Raw genomic sequence first — 22,500 nt, 5'->3', positions numbered from 1 at the left:
CAAAGACCATTCTGCTGTCCATTCAGCCATGACCATTCTGCTGTCTCCCAGAAGTAGTGCCCCAAAATCTCAATATAAAAGGCATCCTTTATTTTTTTCCAAACAAAGATAACCAGGGAATTTTAGCTGCTGCTGTTAGCCAGTCAAATGTCCACAAAAAGCAGTGGTTCTCAGCCTATGAGGCACAAACAAATTTTGGTCATGGCATAATTCTGAAAGGGTCATGAAGACAAACTCTCTTTTGAAATATTATATAAATCATACAATCTTCATGAATATGTTGTTAAACAATAACATACAGGCATGAGGGCCAACCCACAACATTTACTGCAAACGAAAAGCTTAGAAAGTTTTCCCAAGAAAAGAGCCAAATGCCAATTTTATTAAATTTTAAAAACTGTTTTTTTTATCTAAATATTAAAAATATATTTAGAGGATTATTGAACTGCCAACAGAGGATTATTGAATTTGCAAAAGTAAAAGGTTGGAAATCACTATTATAGAAGCATTCTCAAATGTTTCTTTCTTTTCCTTGTGTAAGGTGGTGAGATAAAGTGTAAGTGAATTAGTAACTGTGTATTTGATTTCTTCTATAATGGTCATAGGAAAGGCATACCTTTCAAAACATCACATATTTTTCAAAGAGCATAGAAAAGTCTTTGATGTTTTGAGCTTATGCTCTTTGACAGAAAGGATTGATAGGGATAAAAAATGGAGAGAGAATGAAAATAAACCAGAGAGATTAATGGTTAAGATAATGGGGTTAATGGTTCAAGATAAAGATGTATATATGTATATATATATATATGTATATATATATGTATATATATATGATTGACCGTTGACTGAACACTATTCAATTTTTTTTCTCCGTGTTTTTCTCCTTGTCTCCGTATTCTTTCTGTTGAAGAGCGTAGCTCGAAACGTTAAAGACTTTCTGTATTCCCGAGCGTCATACTAATACATCCTTTTGTTGTTTACACCACCTGTCCTCGTCTGTTGTTGTTTTTTTTCGTACATTCTCCCATATATATATATATATATATATATATATATATATATATATATATATATACACACATACATACGACACAGTTCTTTCACTTTCCATCTACCAAATCCACTCCCACTGGCCCAAAGTGCCATACAGTGGGACATAATGTAAGACCAAGTGGTTGGGAAGCAAATTTCTTACCATACAACCATACTTCTGTCTTTTAGAGAAAATAGACAAAATTAAATTGCAAAGTCTGGGCATGACTAAAAAGCATAACGTTGCCATGGCAACAGATTGCCAATGCTAAAACAAAGACTTCAAGAGGTTATAATAATTGATCACACCTGTTCTTCTTAGCGCCAGAGACTTTGGGTTCGCTTAATTATTAAAAATATCTGCAGGTTGAACAGTAAATACGTTAGACATGTTTATGAAATAAAACGATGAATGTATACAAATGAAACTGTAAACGATGTTTCTAATGAGATGACAACAGCTGTTAATTTATTTTTGAGGGACTTTACGCACTCACCTATTGATTAGTTCTTAAAAAGGTAATTGGTTCCACCTTGAAATTTGGTGAATGAAGATAGCTCTATAGTGCAGTGGGAGAGACCACACACACACACACGCACATTCTCGATTGTGTTGTTAGCTATATGTCTGTTTGTGTGTGTGTGTGTATGTATGTGTGTGCATGTGTGTGTGTGTGTGTGTGTGTGGTAATCTTTATACCCTACTCACTGTGAAAGGGCTGTTAGAACCAAATGCTGTAGAGGACCTCAATATTGCAATATTCCTTCTTTGTTACGTTCTCAAATCATGTTCCCGGTTTCCCTGGTGTATATATATTCATCACTGGGATGGGATGATAGTCCACCACAAGTACTACTCATTTTTTCCAGCTGAGTTGACTGGAGCAACGTGAAATGAAGTGTCTTGCTTAAGGACACAAAGTGTCTCCCGGTCCAGGAATCAAAACCACAATCTTATGATCATGAGTCCTCTAACCTCTAACCACTAAGCCACATGCCTCCACTCAGCAGTATTCGTCATTCTAACATTACACAGACACACAGACATTGAGACATACAGATTGCTATATATATATATATATATATATAAGCGAAATCGTGATGGCACCTGTGCCCAGCGTCACCTTTCTGGCACTTGTGCTGGTGGCACATGTAAAGACATTTGAGTGAGATCGTTGCCAGTGCCGCTGGACTGGCTCCTGTGCAGGTAGCATGTAAAATACACCATTTTGAGTGGGGCCGTTGCCAGTACCGCCTGACTGGCCTTTGTGCCGGTGGCACATAAAAGCATCAACTACACTCTCGGAGTGCTTGGCGTTAGGAAGGGCATCCAGCTGTAGAAACACTATCAGATCAGATTGGAGCCTGGTGTAGCCATCTGGTTCGCCAGTCCTCAGTCAAATCGTCCAACCCATGCTAGCATGGAAAGCGAACGTTAAACAATGATGATGATGATATATATATGTATATATATATATATATATATATATATATATATATATATATATATATATATACATATATATATATAATCTAAGTTTCCAAATTTGGTTGGTAGTGATATACAATGATAGCAGGTACCGTATTCATTTTTACCAATTAATAATGTAGGCTAACCAAGGCAGTGAGCTAGCAGAGACATTAGCATGATGAGCCAAATGCTCAGCAGTATTTCGTCTCTCTTAATGTTCTGAGTTCAAATTCCGCTGAGGTCAACCTTGCCTTTCATCCTTTCGGGGGCAGGGGGCAACAAATTCAGTACGAGTTGTGTACTGTATATATATGTATATGTATTTATATATATATATATATATATATATATATATATATATATATATATATATATATATATATATAGTAATAATAACAATGATCCTTGGATGAAATTTATAACCATTTTAATGCATCTTTACTCATGTTTCCACATATCAGATGTCTCTTAAGATCACAGTCTGTATTCCTGCAATGGTTACAGTGTAGTCCGTAGTATATATATATGATGGGCTTCTTTCAGTTTCCCTCTCCAAAATCCATTCACAATTTCTTTGGTTGGCCTGGCTATAGTAAAGAACAGTTGCCCAAGATACCACACAATGAGACAGAACCAGGAACCATATGGTTGGGGAAGCAAAGTTTTTAACCACACAGCCAGTTCTGCATCTATCTATTCATTTATCTTTAATAGATCAATCTAGAAGCGGAATACAACTTGGCATATTTCTTTTTTTTTATGTTAATAATCCCCAGAAAAAAGATATTAATGACCGATTTACTGCGAGATATAAGACAATAATATTACACTGAATCAAAGGAAACCAGTATTTATACACACACACACACATATATATAATATATATATATAATATATATATGTATATATATATATATATATATATATATATATATATATATATATATATATATATATATATATATATATATATATATGCATATATATATATGCATATATATATATATATATATATATATATACATATATATACATACATATATATACACATAAGTATATACACACACACACATATATATATATATATATGTTTTAGTAAAGCTGTATAATCTCTACCTCTATCCACACCTTGCACCCACTTCTTTAATATTTGTTCACACTATAAAATATATATATATATATTTATATATAGGAAAAATATTGACGCCCATTCATTGATAGTGTGTGTATGGAGGAGGGTATGTGTGTGTGTGTGTGTATATATATATATATATATATATATATATATATATATAGATATATACATACTTATATGCATATGAGAATGTCTGTCAGTTAATCTATCTATCTATCTATTTATTTATCTATATAACTTTGTCTATATGTATATATTATATATAATGTATATATATTTGTACAATATATATTTATTATATATATATATATATATATATATATATATATATATATAGTATGCGCATAGGCACAGGCATGGCTGTGTGGTAAGAACTTTGCTTCCCAACCACATGCTTTCGGGTTCAGTCCTACAGCATGGCACCTTGGGCAAGTGTCTTCTACTATAGCCTTAGGACAACCAGAACCTTGTGAGTGAATTTGGTTGATGGAAACTGAAAGAAGCCCAAAATGCATATGTATTTATTTGTGTGTGTATCTGTTTGTCCCACATACTGCTTGACAAACGATGTTGAGGTGCTTATGTCCTCATATTCTAGCGATTCAGCAATAGGGAATGACAGAGTAAGTCCCAGGTTAAGAAATATTAAGCGAAAGTGTGGATCTATTTGACTCAACAATTCTTCAAGTCCGTGCCCCAGCATGGCCACAATCCAATGACTGTAACAAACAAAAGATAAAAGAATAAAGAAAACATCTATCTCACCATTCCTGGAGATCTGTGAATGTCTTAATTGAAGCTCAATTCCCACCGACTGGAAAATGGTAAAATATAAAAAAAGAATATTGTTTGGAATGTCATGGAACCATCTTTGGTAGGATTTATTCAGTTTGTGTGCTATTGTAGGAATGGATCCTTATGTTTTATTGGTGCTGATAACTACTCTCATGGCAGTTGATGTGTAAAACCTGAACATCACTGACCTTCTGAAGCAGGAATGGGTAACCTTGAAATGGGCCACATGAGGCACGGTTCATCATCAGATAGTCCACACTACAACCCCCCCCCCAAAAAAAAACCAAGGTTAATATTCATTGTCGTGCCATTTAGACAGTTCCATGGGTTGTGGTTTACCCAAGACAGTTCCAAAGGATGTTTTGACTCAGGGCCTCTTTGAGAAATTTTAAAGGTGAAACAAGACTACTTTTGAGTTCCCTGGAGGCACATGATTCCCTAGAGTCATCAGAGACAGGTTATCACAAAAAATTCAAAGTGGAGGAAAGGGGTCTTTCAGATGTTTATTGAGCCCTGGATTAATACATAGACAGAGCCCCACTCTTATAGGTTCTGTTCAAACTTAATTTGTTTCCTGGTTTATCCCCACTGGCAGCATCACCACCACAGTCACCATCTCTGCTGCCACCACCACCTCCATCACTGCCACCCCTGCTGCTGGCACCACTGTCGCCACCACCAGGTCCTTCAATGCTTTTAGCAATGTCCACTCTGTTGCAACTATTTGAACTTGTCTGAGAATAAGCACCCGACTACTTTCAGACCTCCCAAAACTGCTAAACTTATCAGGAAATATATAATTGAAATAGAAAATATCAGGAAATTAAAGAATGGTATTTCATTTCCAATAAAAGTCTGTTCCTGTGTCACCTTCTTTAGGATGATGGCATCTTCTGATCATATCTGGGAATATTATGGAGACAATTAAGGCAGCCATCTGGCAGAATCATTAGTACACTTTGCAAAATGCTTCTGAGTTCAAATTCCACTGGGGTTGGCTCCACCTTTCATCCTCTTGGGGTCGATAAAATAAATACCAGTTGAGCACTGGGGTCAAAGTAATCGACTTACACCTCCCCACAAATTGCTGGCCTTGTGCCAAAATTTGAAACTAATGTTACAGGGATATTTAAGGCAGCGAGCTGGAAGAATTGTTAACATACTGGACAAAATGCTTCGTGGAATTTCATGTATCTTTACATTCTAAGTTCAAATTCCGCCGAAGTCGACTTTGCCTTTCATCCTTTTGAGGGTCAATAATATAAGTACCAGTACCAGATGGATACTGGGGTTGGTCTGATCAATTTAGAAACTCCTCTGGAATTACTGGCCTTGTGCCAAAATTTGAAATAAATATTACTGAAAGATTTCTTTAACTTCCCTGCTTACCATTTAATTTGGAATTTGTGTTTCCTTGAAGCCTGATGTAAAGAAATTCTGTTTCTTCTCTATCATTTTGTCTGTTGAAACTACAAAAACAAAACAATATCGTCTGCAAAAATGAAAGCTTCCGTCGTCTGTCTACCAATCTATAATTAGAATTCTGGTGAAAACCCGGCCCTTTTTCACCAGGTCGTTGACCAGTCTCTTCTTTATGGATTAATCTTGGAAGTCAAGGAAGGAATTCAGGAATTATTCTGAGAACAATTAAATAGACAGACAGACACTTGTTTTCATAAGGCTTCCTCGTATATTCGGATTGTTATGCTAGACGCAAACATTATCTAATAAACAGCTAATCAAATCGAGTCATCAAATATCTCCTGTACTGATTATTCTCGTCTGTGCTTGATATCGCATATTGCGCAGTGGTTTTATTAACTGATGTAATATTAATTAATTGTGTCGATATCAATGGAATAACAGCTGAGATGAAGGGAAGTAATCGAAAGTGTGTTCTTAAGAGTTACGTCCCCCTGTTCTGACCATTGTTTACTAGCGCCACTTGGTACTTCCGATCAGAGGCACAAGATGGCGGACTCCAGTACTAATGCCGATTTACCTCCACCAACATCCTCGCATCATAACGAAACAGCTTCTGTAGCTGTGGTGGATCTGGAGGAAGACGTTCAACAACCAAATGGGAACGATACAAATACAACTACAACGGCGACAACAGATAAAAGAAGCTGTGCGTCTTCAACACCTAAACACAGTAGTAATAATAATAATAATAATAATCATTCACAACAACAACGGCGAGAGGACGACGAAGTGGAGACTGACGAAGAAAACATGTGTGGTGTTGAAGATGACCACCTTGAAGAAGAAGAAGAAGAACACGATGACGATCAAAATCAAGCAGAAGATCAAGATATTGATATGCAAAGTCATCTCGATGCTCTGCAAGTTGTTTGTACGGCAGCAACGAACTCTGCCTCCTCGGAAGGAGAAGACGGCTGTTCCTCCTCTTTTAATTTTCACATGGAAAACAAACACACTCAAAGAAAAACAGACACAGATATGAGAACGTTAAGTTCGTATTTGAAATCTTTAAATGAAAGCCGTAACCCGGAGAGGATACCACCGGATGAACTCGACAATTATTTATCAAGTTTTTTCATGGTTGTCCGAAAAGCAGATGGAAGCGAATATGAACCAAAAACGTTAAGAGCAATTATGGCCAGCATCGAACGCTATTTAAGATGCAGAAATTACCCAGCTTCTATTACTAGGGACTATATATTTTCTAAAACTAGAGACTCGCTGAAAGAAAAGCAAAGAATTCTTAAAGAACAGGGGATCGGCAACAAACCCCGCCCCCCTGCTGATCCCCTCGGTGTTTTAGTGGCACAAAGGGTTAATCAGTTGTACGCTAAACAAAATATGGGTCCATATAATCCCCTTTCAGTTGTCAGCACTCTCATTTTTGTTTTCATTGTTCACTTCAGACTTCGTAAAGCAGTCGACCATAAGAACTTATTGTGGGGTGATATACAGCTAAAAGTGGATAAAAACGGCCGAGAATACCTTGTTTATCGGCCGCAGAGTCTGCCATCACTACCACCCCATATAGAAAACCACATTCGTCGCACATATAACATTTACGCTCAGCCTGATCAACCGGAGCGCGATCCCGTTGCTATTTATCACCTGTATGCAGAGAAACGGCCTGCATCGATGAAATACAGTAACTCACCATTTTACCTTGGCATTTTTAGTCTAAATCCTTTACCGTTCCAAGACTGGTATCGTGCCTCAGCCATGGGAATCAACAAACTTTGTGATTTAGTTAAACAGATTCGTTCGATAACTGGTTTGCCCCGGGCTATGTATGCACAAGACTCTCCTTATCTTAGCCCCCAGTTCATCTCCAATGCCTTGATGGGACCAGATCCCTCGAAGGGAGATGTAAAAGGAGCCGCCGCTGCCGCCGCCGCCTTAGCCAATTCTCAAGACCTGTCCTGTATGGATACCGTTGTTTACAATGTTGATTCGGACAGTGAAAGTATTACGGAACAGCAATCAAATATGTCGTTTATTGGCAGCTTGGAGAATCACTCAAGTATGGATGAGAACATTCACGGGGAAGAGGTTGCTTTGCATGAGAAAGATGCTGCTGATGATGAAGAGGATGATGATGATGACGACGAAAATGACCAACATCCACTATCAGGTAGTGTATACGTACATATATATATATATATATTTCTATATATATATATATATATATTGTTGTTGTTTTTATAACGTAGTTGCTGTTTATGAGACGCTGTCCCAACCACAGTTTTAATATCTCCCGAACCACCTTCACCGTCCCCGACTCGCCATAGTCATTAAGTACATCAATTAGTCACCTGCTATTTCGGTTTGTAATGTTTTAATGATCACAACTAAAGCTAATTCATTGCTAGGATAGATTACTCACCACTGGCACCAAACACTACAACTCATACCCTTTCTTTCTCTCTCTCTCTCTCTCTCTCTCGTGGTTGTTGTTAATGTGTTTCATATTCCTGATAGATTGCTCATCACTACACCGCAGCGCTTGCACCGCCACCACTTCACCACGAGTACCAACACTAGCAGCACCACCGCCACTACTACAACTTATACTTTTTCTCATGTTCTTTATATTCCTGATGTACTGTTTACCACTAGCACCGCTACACCTCACAAAAAAAAAAACACCACTGCACACACAGCAGCACAACACCAAACACGTCGCCACTAAATTTTACCACTAAACCCAAACACTGGCAAGATAACACTTGAGTACTACACTGCAACACTAGCACACAAACACCTCATCACTGTCAACACTACCACCACAACCACAGCCCTTACTGCTGTTGTTGTTAGTAATATTATCCACAACTGTTATTTAATTTGTGTGGCTCTGTAATTCCTGCAGAGAACATCTTATAAACTGTTGACCCTTAAATATTATATCCCTGAACTCTGTTTTACATTGAACTGGTCACTGCATGTCAAACCTTGACCTTGTATCTATGTTGGTGATAAGATTTTACCTTAGTAGAGAGTTAATTTACAAAATTCCCATCAGAAATTAATACAATGATTTCTTATTTAGACACGAGGTAGATTGTTGAAAGGGAAGGGGAAGAGTTAATACCTTGTTGCTAATATTTATTTTAACCATCTCCTCATCCCAAATTGTTGAAGCAGAAAACTTCATTTCATGCGGTTCCAGTCCATACAGCTGTAAATAGGTAACCCTGCGATGGATTAGCCTTCCACTCAGGGGGATGCTGGTCTGCTCGCATAACCAGTGGGATGGCATCACGCAGAAACTAAAACGATGCAAAGCATGTTGTGACCAGCAATGTGTAACAACATCTGATAGTTTGTTCGCTCATGTGATATATATATATATGTATATATATGCTTGTATGTGTGAGTGTGTTTATGTTGACTTGTCTTCACAACGTGTAGTAATTGTAAATGATCATCACTGTTATACAAGCAGTGTCATTCATTTTCAATATTCTGCGAAAGTGTATCCGGCCATGGTGAAATATTCCTTTACCTGGAAACAGGTAAAGGTTGATGACAGCCACGGCATCTGGACAAGTGTCTTCTATAACCAAGGGCCACAGAAGCCTTGTGGGTGGATTTGGTAGACAGAAACTGAAAGAAGCCCATTGTATATATGTGTACATATGTGTGTTTGTGTTTTTGAAATGTCCTCCCTTCCCTATCAGAACTGGTGTTGGTGTGTTTACATTCCCATGAGTTAGTAATTCGGCAAAAGAGACTGATAGAATAAGCACCAGGCTGAAAAATGTGATAGAAGTGCTGGGTTCGATTTGTTTGACTAAAATTCTTCAAGGTGATGCCCCAGCTTGGTCACAGTTTAATGACTGAAACAAGTGAAAGATAAAAGATAAACAAATGAAGCAAATGCTTCCTTTAATGTTTCCTTTCATCGGTTCTTTAGTATGTAGATATTAGTTCTTTTAGTAAGTCAAAGCAGCAACGACCAAGCTGGGGCACCATGTTCAGTGGTGACTATTTCCAACTTTTCTTGGCAAACAATTTAGAACAAAATTCAGTTAAAGAACCACTTAAAATAGTTGATTGATGCCTCCCAGTATACTCTGTAAAATGGTTGGCGTTAGGAAGGGCATGCAGCTCTAGAAACCATGCCACAGCAGACAATGGCACTTGGTGTGACTCCTGGCCTTGCCAGCTGCTATCAGACTGTCCAACCCATTCCACCATGGAAGATGGACATTAAATGATGATGATGGTGTATTTATCGTGAGACTGTGGTTTTGTATTTGGAAAGTTCGCCACCAAGAAGCAGGCATGCGTAAGCTCTTTTATGGGGGACCAACAGCTGACCATACATAAGTATTCCCAGTCTTTGCCACCAATGTCGACAAGGACCAGTGTACACTGGCATCAGAAGACAAAGAACCAAAACCACCTGTCATTGGTCCCACTCCATCTCTATTTACCTACAGTTTATATTAAGTACATTATATGAAACTTTGGCCTTTCCGTATGGCGCTAGCTGCCTACCTTCTTTCCTGCTGACCAAAACTTTTATATTTTGGTGTTGTGATTCTTGGCTTTGCTTCAACATTTGGAATTTCTTTTCTAATTCTTAAACAGATTTAGCTATACCAACTAGATCATCAGTATATAGAATTTCCTAAGGACAGCTGGTTTTAAATTCCTTTACCATGACCTAAAGAGGAGGAGACTATGAACCAAACCGTGGTGGACACCGGCCTACATACAAAATTCCTCATTGCTGACTCTCACTTTGTTGGTAGCATTTCTGAACATGGCTTTCATAATTCTTACAGTCCATTCTTTAGCATTTAAACTGGCCATATCCGACCAAAATGTTCCACATGTTTTATTTTCAAACTGTCCAGATCTAGCTTCTCACATCTACCTTGCAATATCATTCTAAAAATTAAGGTAGTGAGCTGGCAGAAGTGTTAGCATGCCAGGCTTAGGTGGTATTTTGGCTGCTGTTGCTGTCTGAGTTCAAATTCTGCCGAGGTTGACTTTGCCTTTTACCTTTTCGGGGGTGATTAAATAAGTACCAGTTATGCACTGGAGTCGATGTAATTGACTTAATCCCTTTGTCTGTCCTTGTTTGTCCTCCCTGTGGGCAATAAAGAAATAAATATCATTCTAAAAATTAATAGTTACCACATCAGAATCTCAGAGCTACAAGATAATGCATGATTAATTAAAAACAATAGATATAAGCAAGCCTTGCATTTGACAGAATAATGTGAATGCTAAAGGGGAGGGACCACCAGCACTACAGAGCTTTGTACCTTGTTAAAGGCCCTCTCCAGGTTTACAAATAGGTATAGAAGCTTGTTTTTCACAAATGGCTAAGCAGGCTTCAGTGACATTTGATACAAACCAAAACTATATTTGATTTAGAGTTAATTACCTTCCTAATTAGTGATGCTTTAACTATTTCTCTTACCTTCATGACTTGCTCCATCAATTTGATACCTCCTGATTCTTTCTAGAATATTACCTTTTGCATTTGTAGCAGTTGATGTTGATACTGCTACCCCTGTCAGTGGACGTGACCCCCTCCCTCTACTACTGCTTCGGCCATGTGAGACACTAGCACCTCTCCTATGTCACTGGATATTTTCACTATCTCCAATACTGTTCCTGGTGGTCCTGCTGCCTTTTGTCATCGTCATCATTTAACACCCATTTCCTATACTGGCAGGTGCTGGATGGTTTGATAAAAAACTTGCACGCCAGAGGACTGTTGAGCTCCATTGTCTGCTTTGACATAGTTTCTATGGCTGAATGTCTTTTCCTGCCTTCAAATTTATAATTATCAAAAATTTAGGGGTTTTTTTGAGTCTGAGGATCTTGTTAGCCGTACATTGTTCACAGCTTGTTGTCCTGTTTATGAACAGTTGTCAGCATCTCTCAAGAATCTTCCTCTTGATGTTGAAACTTGTAATTTATCTTAGTGGTAAGGGTATTTGGTTCATGAACATAAAGTTATGAGTTTGATTCCCGGCAGCATGTTGTGACCTTATGCAAGACACTTTATTTCATGTTGCTAGCAAAAAAAGGAGTTATACCTTTTGTTCAAAAGGGGCCAGCCTTGTTACATTCTGTGCTACACTGAATCTCCCTCAGAACTACATTAAGGGCACACATGTATCTGTGGAGTGCTCAGCCACTTGTCTGTTAATTTCCTGAGCTGGCTGTTCCACGATCAACTGGGACCCACGTCTTCATAACTGACAGGGTACCAGTTGTTGCTCCTGTCCCTCCTCCACACTCAAAGCTTACTTTCTCTGTTGGCCTTCCTGTGATTTCACTGCATTGAGGACACTTTATGGAATTTTGACCAACATCTTTTCCACATATCTAACAATGCCATTCACCAGAAAAGATTAAGTTAACTGTAAACCCTTTCATTCCAGTCCTTGCTTCCATACCTTGAATTTCATTCCAATTCTACTGTAATTTCAACATAGAGAAGTTCCCTAGGCAACCAGTTCTTAAACTCTTTTGTTATGGCACAGAGGATTACAATAAACAGGAGAGGTCAAATAACTAAGCCCTGGTGGACTCCTACCTGAGCACTAAATTCATCACTGTACTCATTGTTAACCCTTGCCTTACTGACCGCACCCTTGTGCATGGCTTGAGTGATTCTTACCAGCCATTTGTGTACTCCTAGCTTCTACAGTGACCTCCAGATTGTGGAGTGAGGGAATCCTATCAAAGGCTTTCTCATTGTCGATGCAGGCCAACTACAAAAGCTTACTTTTGGCTAAATACTTCTGCAGTTGCTCTACTATAGAGTATCGGTTGTACTTCTCTCTGGCACAAAACCAAACTGCATCTCATATCGGCTGGCTCTCTCTTCTTAATTAATTCAGCTAGAACTCTTTCAGCAATTTACATAACCTGTTCCAGCAATTGGATGCCTCTGTAATTACTTCTCTTTAAGACATCTCCTTTACCTTAGTGAACAGTTGACTACAATGCTGCTGCACCAGTCGTTCGATTTGTTATCTTTCTGTGCAATTCCACTAACTATATAAGGGTGGCTGGGCTGTATTCCACTGCACCAAGCACTTTAAGCATCTTAGCAGTAATTCCTGATGAACCAGGGGCTTTTCTTGTTTTTCCATATCCTTCATTGCCTTGTCTATAATATTGCTGTCAACTTAAAGGGCTGGTTTCTCTGCCAGGTCCAAATTAGGAAAACTCCTTCTCCGATGCATTTTCCACATTTAGCAGCCTTTCCTAATAAGACTTCCATGCTTGTTTTTTTTTTGTTTTGTTTTTTTCAGATTCACCAAGTGTAAGTCTATCATCATTCATCCAGACACACTTCTTTCCTACAACACCTTCATCCACAACATTTCATACCTCTGGTTCTCCGTAGAACATTGGCAAACCCCTTTTCCCCTTGCTAGATAGACGTATCACCTAACTTCTTTCCAAGCTACCTGGGGTAGTTCTCTGCTGCCCCCATTCTTCTGATCCTTCCAAGCCTGTCTCTTTGCTTTTATGGCTCTGTTTCCTTGTTCTGCTCCATATCACCCTTGCTTGGGCTGCAGCTTTGTGCCAGCCACAGATTTGGTCTGTAGCCCTCAGTAAGCTGTCTTGTAAGAACTTCCAACTGTCCTGTATATTATACATCTCGAACTCTTCTTCCTTCTCATCAGATGCTTCAATTGAAATATCCCTAAATATCTGATTGCTCAATGGGTCTTTGAGTTTCCATGCCCTCCTTTTCCAAACTGGTTTCTATCTCTGAGTCCTTTTAGATCTAAGTCTGAAGTCACTAACAACAAAACTTATGTTGGATTGTACACCTTTCCCTTGGAAAGGACTTTGCACTCTCAAGCATCTACCTTTCCCATTTTCTTATAAGAATTTAGTCAATCTGGCTTAAGTGCCCCCCAGGTTGATAGATAATTAAGTAGCCGGCAGGTTTTCTGAAGTTAGTGTTGTGGATCAACAAGCTTTAGGCATCAGAAAACTCCAGCAGCCTCGTTCCCTCCTCATTTTTAGAACCAAAGATTTAACCTGCATGTACGATTACAGGTAAGTTCACTGCCTCAGTTCACTGCAAGGAAAGTTTTCTCACAAAATGTGTCCATAGTATCTCATTATTAATAGTATTTTATTGAAAAAAAAAATGGCAAATTGATGACAGTGAAATTTTCCCTGCTGTGAATTGATGATGGTGAATTTACCGGAATTGTGAATGTACCCCATGAAATTCATTGGAGTTCTACCCAACATTTCCATTGAAGTTACCATCCAAGATAATAGGGTGATAGTCAGGGTTGTGTGCAGAAGGCCTGCCTCACAGAAATGGTCCTTCAGTTCATCTGCCAATCCAACTTGTAAAACCTATGCTGACATAAATGCTATTGTGATGTAACCAAACAACTATTCTCAGCTTAACAATCCTGCTGCAAGCATTCTGATTGTCTCAGTCACTCAATCCAAGAATATGCCTACACCTGTTACAATTAGCGGTTTTCTAGTTGCTTAATCAAGAAGAAAACCACCTGTTATTGAATAGCATTGTAGGTGGCTGAGTATCCCACTGACAATTACACCTTTAATGTAACCCTCAGGCAGAATGAATGTGATAAGTCAACCAGATCATTGAACTAAGGGCCCTGTCCATTTTGGGAGTTTCCACTTATGTTGTTCCTTTTGCAAGGTTTGTATTAATCTAATGAAGTAATTGAAGACAAATCAAACTCAGGATTTCATCCTTGTAAAGCTGAATTCTTTTCATGCCATCATCATCATCATCATCGTCATCCTCATTGTGTTAATGTCCCCCTTTTCCAGGCTGAAACGGCTCAGATGAAGGTTGTTGAGGCAGATTTTCTTTGGCTGGATGCTCTTCCTCTTGCCAACCCTTACCTTTTTTTCCAAACAAAATAACCACTGGTATGAATGGTGAAGCTTGTTTACGATTAATGTAGGACCCGCATGTATACACACTCACACACATACCCATACATATATAAGCACAACAGGCTTCTTTCTGTTTCCATCTACTGAATCCACTGAAAGGCTTTGCTCAGCTTGGGGCTGTAGGAGAAAACACTTGTTCAAGGTGTAACCCTGCAGTGGGAGTAAGCCCAGACCACATGGCTGCAGACCAAACTTGCACATGCATCATATCTACATGATGGCTGTGTACTCATAAGATGAGCACAGGCATTGCTGACTCTTCTGAGCAAGTGAAGTCGAGTATGGCTTGCACAACACCACAACTCTCATTAACCATCCCAAGGAACCCAGAAATTAGCAAAGTGCAAGATATCCAGCTCCGTAGAGCAGTGGGTTTTATATACAAGTTAGCCTTCTCCTTGAGGGATGTCATGACAAAAACTAGGGGCCCTTCGGACACCAACCCAAGTATTTCTACATCCTGGTACTCATACATATATACATACATACTGTGACGCTCTTATAATCCCAGAGTGCAACTGCATGTGTAGGCTTTGTCATGTTTCTGTGGAAGACATCACGCATGTGATTAGCAGCTGTACTAAAATGTCATCACGGTACTATCTCCCTATGTGGTCCGATGTTGTTGCTAAAACAATTTACAATGCCATCTGCAAAAAAGATTGTCCTGAAATAAACTTAGAAAATCCCTCTGTTATGGAATACATTCCTAAACACCAACTGAAGGAATACTGGCGGAATATTATTCCCATCAGAACTTCTGTCAAATGTAAACATAACAGGCTGGATATTGTTGTTTGGGACAGAGGGCCAAAGGTATGTGCCATCATAGAGGTCAGCTGCCCAGCAGATATAAATATCTCTTTTGAAAATCAAAGGAAAAGAGGATATCGATGGACAACTGCTTCGAAACCTCCAGCTTCTATATCCAGACTATGAATTCATATTCATACCAATAATAATTGGAGCACTAGGTTTTTTTTTTTCTGTTACTCTAGAATCATTTGCTGTTTCCTTAAAAAACTGGACTTGTATCCAAATAAAACATACAAAAACCTGACATCAAATAATTCCAAAATACTTTTTTTTTATTTCTGCCAGATTCTTTGAATGCACATAGAATGTATGCAGACATTGCCAAGACTGATTATTCAGAATGCGGACCAGCAAATGCTACCCTCAGTCTACCCAATAACTCACCACTCCAATTAACATATGACAGCCCCAGGTATATGGACAGCCGTGAACAGGGTAAGGGTTCTTTTTTTTTCTTTTTTCTTTTCATTTTTTGGATTTTGTTTTTTTGGGGTGGCAATCTGCTCGTTGGAATAAATTGTATTCTATTTTTTATAGAAACATTTCTGAAGCAAATGCTTCTTCTAGCGCCAAAACATATTTTTGACCTCTAGGAGAGATTGGTTGGACTGTTTACTTAGTTCAGATTAATTACAATTAAAATAGAATTATTAGATAAACAGTATAAGTATGTGTGTGTACATACACACACACACACACACAATAGGTGAGACCTAGATATGCTCAGAATAGAAAACACATACAAGTGCTCAAATAAATTTGAACTTAACACCAAATAAATTTGAACTTAACAGCATTGCACACAAAAGTTCCATGTGAATAATTCAGTAATATTTGTGGTTTTAAGCCCTAGAGTGGTGCATCCTCAGACTTGCATCAAAATGTGTGCTCGACCTTTGTAGGGGATGCATTGCACTGGGGCCAAATCTTGGGTGAATTGTAAACATAATACCACATCTGTGTTGTCTACTTGTATTTTGTTGTTCAAATTTCAAATTGCTAATCAAATGGACTGACCCTAACCCGAACCCTAACCCAAGCATAAACTGTTAGTGGTTCAGTGATGAGATTTCAGCTCATTATGTGGGTTGAATTTTCTTCAGAAAAACTGTTCATTTGTTTCTTTAGAGAACCATTCATAGATGGGCGTCCCACTGTATATTAAACATATGTTATTTTGTCCTCATTTTTTTTTTTTTTCAGACGATGTGTTTTTGACCCTGGAACATGCAAAAGAGCAGTTTTTATCATTGCTACAAAAAATGGATATTGATGCTCTTGTTGCGTTTGATAAATGGTTGAAAATGATGCGGATTAGTCGTAATCCACTTACTGGTAAGTAATCATTCACTTCTCTCTTTCTTTCTTTCTTTCTTTCTTTTTTGTTTTCCGTTTTCCTCATCATCTTCATCATCATCACCATCATCCTAATGTCTACCTTTCCATTATCAGAACAGTGTACTAAAATGGTTTCTATGTAGAACATGATTCTCAGAGTAAAGCAGGTGTTTTGACTGCCTCTTAAGTGGTCTCAGTTGTCATTTCCCTGTCAACACATCTTTTGGGGGATCTTACACTTAAGGTAAACTCCCTTGCTTGAGAAACAGATAAGAGTTTGCAGCTGGAAGGGTATCTGGTTGTGAAACGCTGTTTCAGTAATATGTATTCATCTAATTCAGTGGTTCCCAAAGTGGGCGGTATTGCCTCACTGGGGATGGTGGAAAGTTCCAAGTGGGGTGATAATGGGGTAGCGATTTATGTAAAAACAACAAAATGATGGGTTCGTTGGGTTAAGTTTTATTTGTGAAATACAGTTGCTTTGAATTTGCTTCAGAAAGAGGGCTATGCATCCCTGGGTCTCAAGGGGCCGACAGCCTGAAAATGTTTGGGAATCACTGATCTAACCCATGCTAGCATGGAAAAATAGATGTAAAAAAAGCAAAAAAAAAAAAAAGCATAAAAAATGACACAAACACAGTCATATATGTGTATATGTGTGTATATATATATATATAATTCTTAAACAAGAATATTATTGATAGTGACTTCAAAGTTTCAGCCACTTATGCCATCTTTAGACTGCTGTCTGATGATGGGTCAGCTGGTCAAAACTTTGAAGTAACTCATCATCATCATCATTGCTGTTTAACGTCCGCTTTCCATGCTGGCATGGGTTGGATGGTTTGACTGAGAAGTGGCAAGCTGGGAGGCTGCACCAGGCTCCAATCTGATTTGGCATGGTCTCTACAGCTGGATGCTCTTCCTAATTCTAACCACTCTGAGAATATAGTGGGTGCTTTTTATGTGCCACTAGCACGGGAGCTAGTCAGTATGTCTTTACATGTTTAAAAAATAAAAAGGTATGATTATTAGGAAAATTAGACTGACATCAAATAAGGAGGTTTTAGAAGTTAAGCATGAAGTGGATAAAATCCTAATTTGGAAAATAAAAGGTCAGTGGATTGTCTCATGAGCAGCATTTTACTGTGACCTTGGTAGTGCAAGGAATTCACAAAGACTCTGTCCTCCCCTTAGCTATAATTAGGTACCGTGTGTAAAGGTGGTTGGCCACAGTGTTGTGTGTTTGATTAGCATGCAGTCTTGAGTTCAAATTCCATTCAGGGTGCTCATGCACAATGTAGAAATTAAAACAAACAAAAATAATATATATAAAAAAAACTGCGCCTAACACTACGGGCCCCTTTGATTCTTATTTTACTCTCCTGGACCCTAATAAACATTCCATCTTTAAAAAAAAGCCCCATCATATTTTTATAATTAAATGTTATTCAGAATTGTATTAAAAAATATTTATTATTAATATTTTGTGTATTGTGGGAGTAATACCAGTTTTACATAAATTTCAACAACAAAATCTTATGTGGATCCCCAAGGATCAGTATACCCCACCACCACCACCACAGAGTCATATATGGACCCCTGTTGGTAGCCACTGGTCAAACAAGAGTTGACTAGGGGCACGTAACCTATGAAGGAAGGGAGATAATTAAGTAAAGCTGGAAATCATTTTCATATATATTTTAATGGTTTATCACAGTTCGTAGACAACTGCGACCCACAGGACTTCCTGAATAGCACGCATAATGTAAATTTCTTTTGAATTTTTGTAGTAGTGCAGTCCATTTGAAGATGAGCCTCATCTCATGCGGCCAATTTATCGAAAGAGGTTGCCCATGTACAGGTTACTAGAAAGATTCTGCATAGTTATCTGCCCCTCTGTCATTGGTTATCTGCCCCTGGCTATCATTTGTTAGTCAAATTTCATTTATTCAAATGGCTTATCCTTCAGTAGAGCCTCTTTGACCCTTTTCGGAGCCTCTGTGACTATTGTGGGAAGGAGGGAGGGAATAATCTTTCGACGGGGCATCCCACCTGAGCCCTAACAACAGAGTGGACGGTATTAAAAGTCTCCTCCACCCCTCAAAGGTCATGTGGTGTTGTTAGACCAGGTAAGCAATTAACCATACATACAAGGATTTTCTTGTTGATTAACAAACAATTTATTATTGTAACATATATGTGTGTGTGTTTTATGTATGTATATACGTGAAATTGTTCATGAAATATTTAGTTTTGTACTCTGTGACTTCTCCAACTGCAGAGGCCAACCAAATGAAACTCTGACTATAATACAAGGATTCCTCACTGTTTCCATTTGGATATACAATATACATGGATTTCAAAATACTAGTTAATTAGCATGCAATTTTAATTTAAAGAATATCATACAGGTGTGACTGTGTGGTAGGTAGCTTGGGCAAATGTCTTCTACTGCGTGGCACCTTGGGCAAATGTCTTCTACTGTAGCCTCGGGCTGACCAAAGCCTTATGAGAGGATTTGGAAGATGGAAACTGAAAGATTCTCATCATATATATACCTGTGTGACATCATCATCATCATCATCATCATTTAACCTTTGTTTTCCATGCTGGCATGGGTTGGATGATGTGACTGAGGTCTGGAGAGCCAGTGGCTGCACCAGGCTCCAATCTGATCATGTAATGTTTCTACAGCTGGGATGCCCTTCCCAATGCCAACCACTCCGAGAGTGTAGTGGGTGCTTTTTATGTGCCACCGACACAGGGAGCCAGTCAGGAGACACTGGCATCGACCATGTTCAGATGATGCCTTTTACATGCCACCAGAACAGGGGCCAGTCAGGGGGCACTGGCCACAGCTGTGATTTTGGTTTTACTTGCCTCAACAGGTCTTCTCAAGTATATCATATCGCCTGATGCGTCAAGGGTACTCTTGAATGGCATTGCCTCAGCATGGCCACAGTCCAGTAACTGAAAGAAGCAAAAGATAAAAGATTTGTATCTACGTGTGAGTGTGTGAAATGTTTGCTTAAAATTTTGCCTTTGACCTGTGATAACCATTCCACAAAGTTTAAACCTTTTACAGAATCTTTTGGCAAAAGGGACTTATTGGGCAGAGAGTGATTTGAAGAAATCTGTTGTATTATTACTTTGAAAGTGGAATGACATCTTGGCATGGTTTGCATGATAGATAGACATATACAATAGTTTTTTTTTTTTTTCTTTCTTAAATTCTTTATATTTAAAAAAGAAAATGGTTTCTGAATTTTTCATCATTGTTTTTTTTTTCTTTTTTTCTCTTTCCAAACGCAGGTAAAGTGATTTGTCGAGAGAATGCTGTTGTTCATAGCTCTGTCAACCCCCAGACTGCTGGTGCTGGTAACGAAGACAATCTTTTACCTGAAGACCACAAAGATCACACCGTGCCAACAATTAGTGGAGTTTATGGTTCCTTCCCCAACACCAATATTACCGTCAACATCACACTGAGTCCGCAGGCCTTGATGGGGCAGGGTCCCATCACTGTAACGGCTAACACTGCTTCGTCATCTCATGAAGGTGGCGGTGGCAGTGGCACGCACAGGTCATCTGGCGGCAACAATGCTGCGGTCAGTGGGAGCAATTCTTTGCCAAATGGGATTCGCTGTGCCACTTCATCTTCTGCTACAACCACTACCATTGATCTTAGTCAAGCCGGACCATCAACTTCAAGAAGCAGCACCATTGCTGAAGATAGAATCCATGCCTTGGCAATTGGTAGCTTTTCACATTCCAAATCTCACAGTGCTCGTACTTCTCAGCCAGGCGTGAAAGTTGTAGGTACAAACTGTAGTAGTAGTAGTAGTAATAGTACCAGCTATGAGCACTCCAACCAACCTGCATTCCCCATTCATTTGGTTCCGAATAACGCTAGTTACGATGGCAGTGGTAGCAGCAAAAAGAGTCGTTTGGACATGACGGCTGTGTTGTCTGGACCGACTAACCTAACCAACTCCGGACAAGTTGAACACAATCAAAGTACAGAACGGTCGCGCTTTAAGCGGATTCTTCCCAAACCGAGCAACAATTACCTACGCAACCCTTCATCTGCTTCTCACCACGGCTTGGCAGCGAGCTCCACATCTTCTTCTTCCTCTTCTTCTTCCTTTAGACACAGTACTGGCAGCAGTCAGAATCGGTTGGCCTCAGCACCGTCGTCACTCAGCACTTCGGCCTTGACCGCAACCTCTTCCACGCAAAACCGCTACGTGTCCATGCCTTCGAAAGACGGACATTCTTCTTCGGAAAACTCGGTCATCTTCATAAAGCAGGACCCTGATTGACTACAGAAGGCAGATGTATCCTCCAGTGACTGCTTCTCATCTCACAGTGCCATGACACTATTTCACCATAGTGTCCACCTACAGCAGTCACTTTATCTCTCTATACTAGTCAATTATTCTAGAGCACCACATTCTCTTTGCTGGTTGATTTTCTTTCTTCAAGTGGGGGACATCAATTATTATTATCATTATTATTATTATTATCATTATTATTATTATTATTATCATTATTATTATTACTACTATCTTTATTACTATCATTATCATTATTATTATTATTCATTATCGTTGCTATTGGTTTTCATTATTTTCTTATTCCAACAATATTTACAGAGTCTGGTTTCCCCAAATTCTTCACAAGCTTCTCTAATATTCTCACAGATTTTTTTTTTGTCTTTTCTATTAAACGGAACGGAACATCGAAGCTTTTCAGTGAAGAATGGAAACTTTGTGAAAGAAATGTGTCTTAGTCACCTTTTTTTTTAATTTATTATTATTATTATTATTATTATTTGAAATTTCATTTTTACACAATCTCTTTCTATGATTTTATATTGTCTTCATAAAATACCTGAGCACTTTAAGCTTTATCTTCCTCCAATCAGCAAAAAAAAAACAAAAAAGTGCTCCACAATTTAATTAAATTTAAATATTTTTTTTTTTTGCAAAACGTTATTATAATAGCAACATATGCCTTTTTTTTTCCAAAAGAAAAAATATCATTCCAAATTGTTTTTGTTTTTTTTTTTTACCTTTTTATATTCAAAAATCGAGGAACTTGTTCCAAATCTTGAGTAAATGCCAAAAATTGGGAACACTGACAATTCCATGGGTTTGTCTGTTCCGATTTCTTTTTTTTTTTTACCAAACAATGTGTACATAGACCAACAACATCTGCCTAGATATTAACACCTCGCCTATGTATATCTCGGCACCTCTCTGTGTTCACCATATTCCTTAAAATTAACTCAATCTCATATAAACTACGTTCTTCTTATATTGTCTGTAACAATATTTTCCTTTACTTTCGTTCTGGTCACTGTCTTTTGCTGTTTTCGCCATCTTTTTTTTAAATAATTTCGTTCATATTTTTATTTAACTTAAATGTTTCTTTTCCTTTTTTTCTTTTAAATTTTTGTTGTTGTTATTGTTGATCAATT

The 22,500-nt window shown here is 38.4% G+C and overlaps 2 protein-coding genes across 2 annotated transcripts in view; one reads left to right on the top strand and one right to left on the bottom strand.

Moving 5' to 3' along the window:
- The window catches only part of LOC106876654 (START domain-containing protein 10-like), a 57,222-nt gene extending 50,915 nt beyond the window's left edge, over window positions 1–6,307 (bottom strand). Inside the window, exon 1 of the mRNA XM_014925273.3 lies at window positions 4,404–6,307. Coding sequence (XP_014780759.1) covers window positions 4,404–4,406 — 3 coding nt within the window. The 5' untranslated portion in view covers window positions 4,407–6,307. The remainder of the gene's footprint in view (window positions 1–4,403) is intronic.
- A 58-nt stretch (window positions 6,308–6,365) lies between these two features.
- LOC106876651 (uncharacterized) lies at window positions 6,366–21,471 on the top strand. The gene is made up of 4 exons (XM_089363512.1): window positions 6,366–8,049; window positions 15,963–16,112; window positions 16,881–17,012; window positions 20,331–21,471. Exons 1-4 carry the CDS (start codon window positions 6,405–6,407, stop codon window positions 21,338–21,340), a joined length of 2,937 nt encoding a protein of 978 aa, XP_089219638.1. The 5' UTR covers window positions 6,366–6,404; the 3' UTR covers window positions 21,341–21,471.
- Window positions 21,472–22,500: the final 1,029 nt, after the last annotated feature.

Source organism: Octopus bimaculoides, chromosome 15 (assembly GCF_046866305.1).
Source record: "Octopus bimaculoides isolate indiv1 chromosome 15, ASM4686630v1, whole genome shotgun sequence".
Taxonomy (NCBI): domain Eukaryota; kingdom Metazoa; phylum Mollusca; class Cephalopoda; order Octopoda; family Octopodidae; genus Octopus; species Octopus bimaculoides.
The sequence above is the reverse complement of the archived record's forward strand: the minus strand, read 5'-3'. Positions and strand labels throughout refer to the sequence as shown.

Bases quoted from the DNA above. Each gene is read 5' to 3' on its own strand.
- LOC106876651 (XM_089363512.1), top strand. From the start codon at position 6,405: ATGGCGGACTCCAGTACTAATGCCGATTTACCTCCACCAACATCCTCG. The intron at 8,050-15,962 runs GTAGTGTATACG...TATTTCTGCCAG, and splicing joins TGACCAACATCCACTATCAG to ATTCTTTGAATGCACATAGA. The intron at 16,113-16,880 runs GTAAGGGTTCTT...TTTTTTTTTCAG, and splicing joins TATGGACAGCCGTGAACAGG to ACGATGTGTTTTTGACCCTG.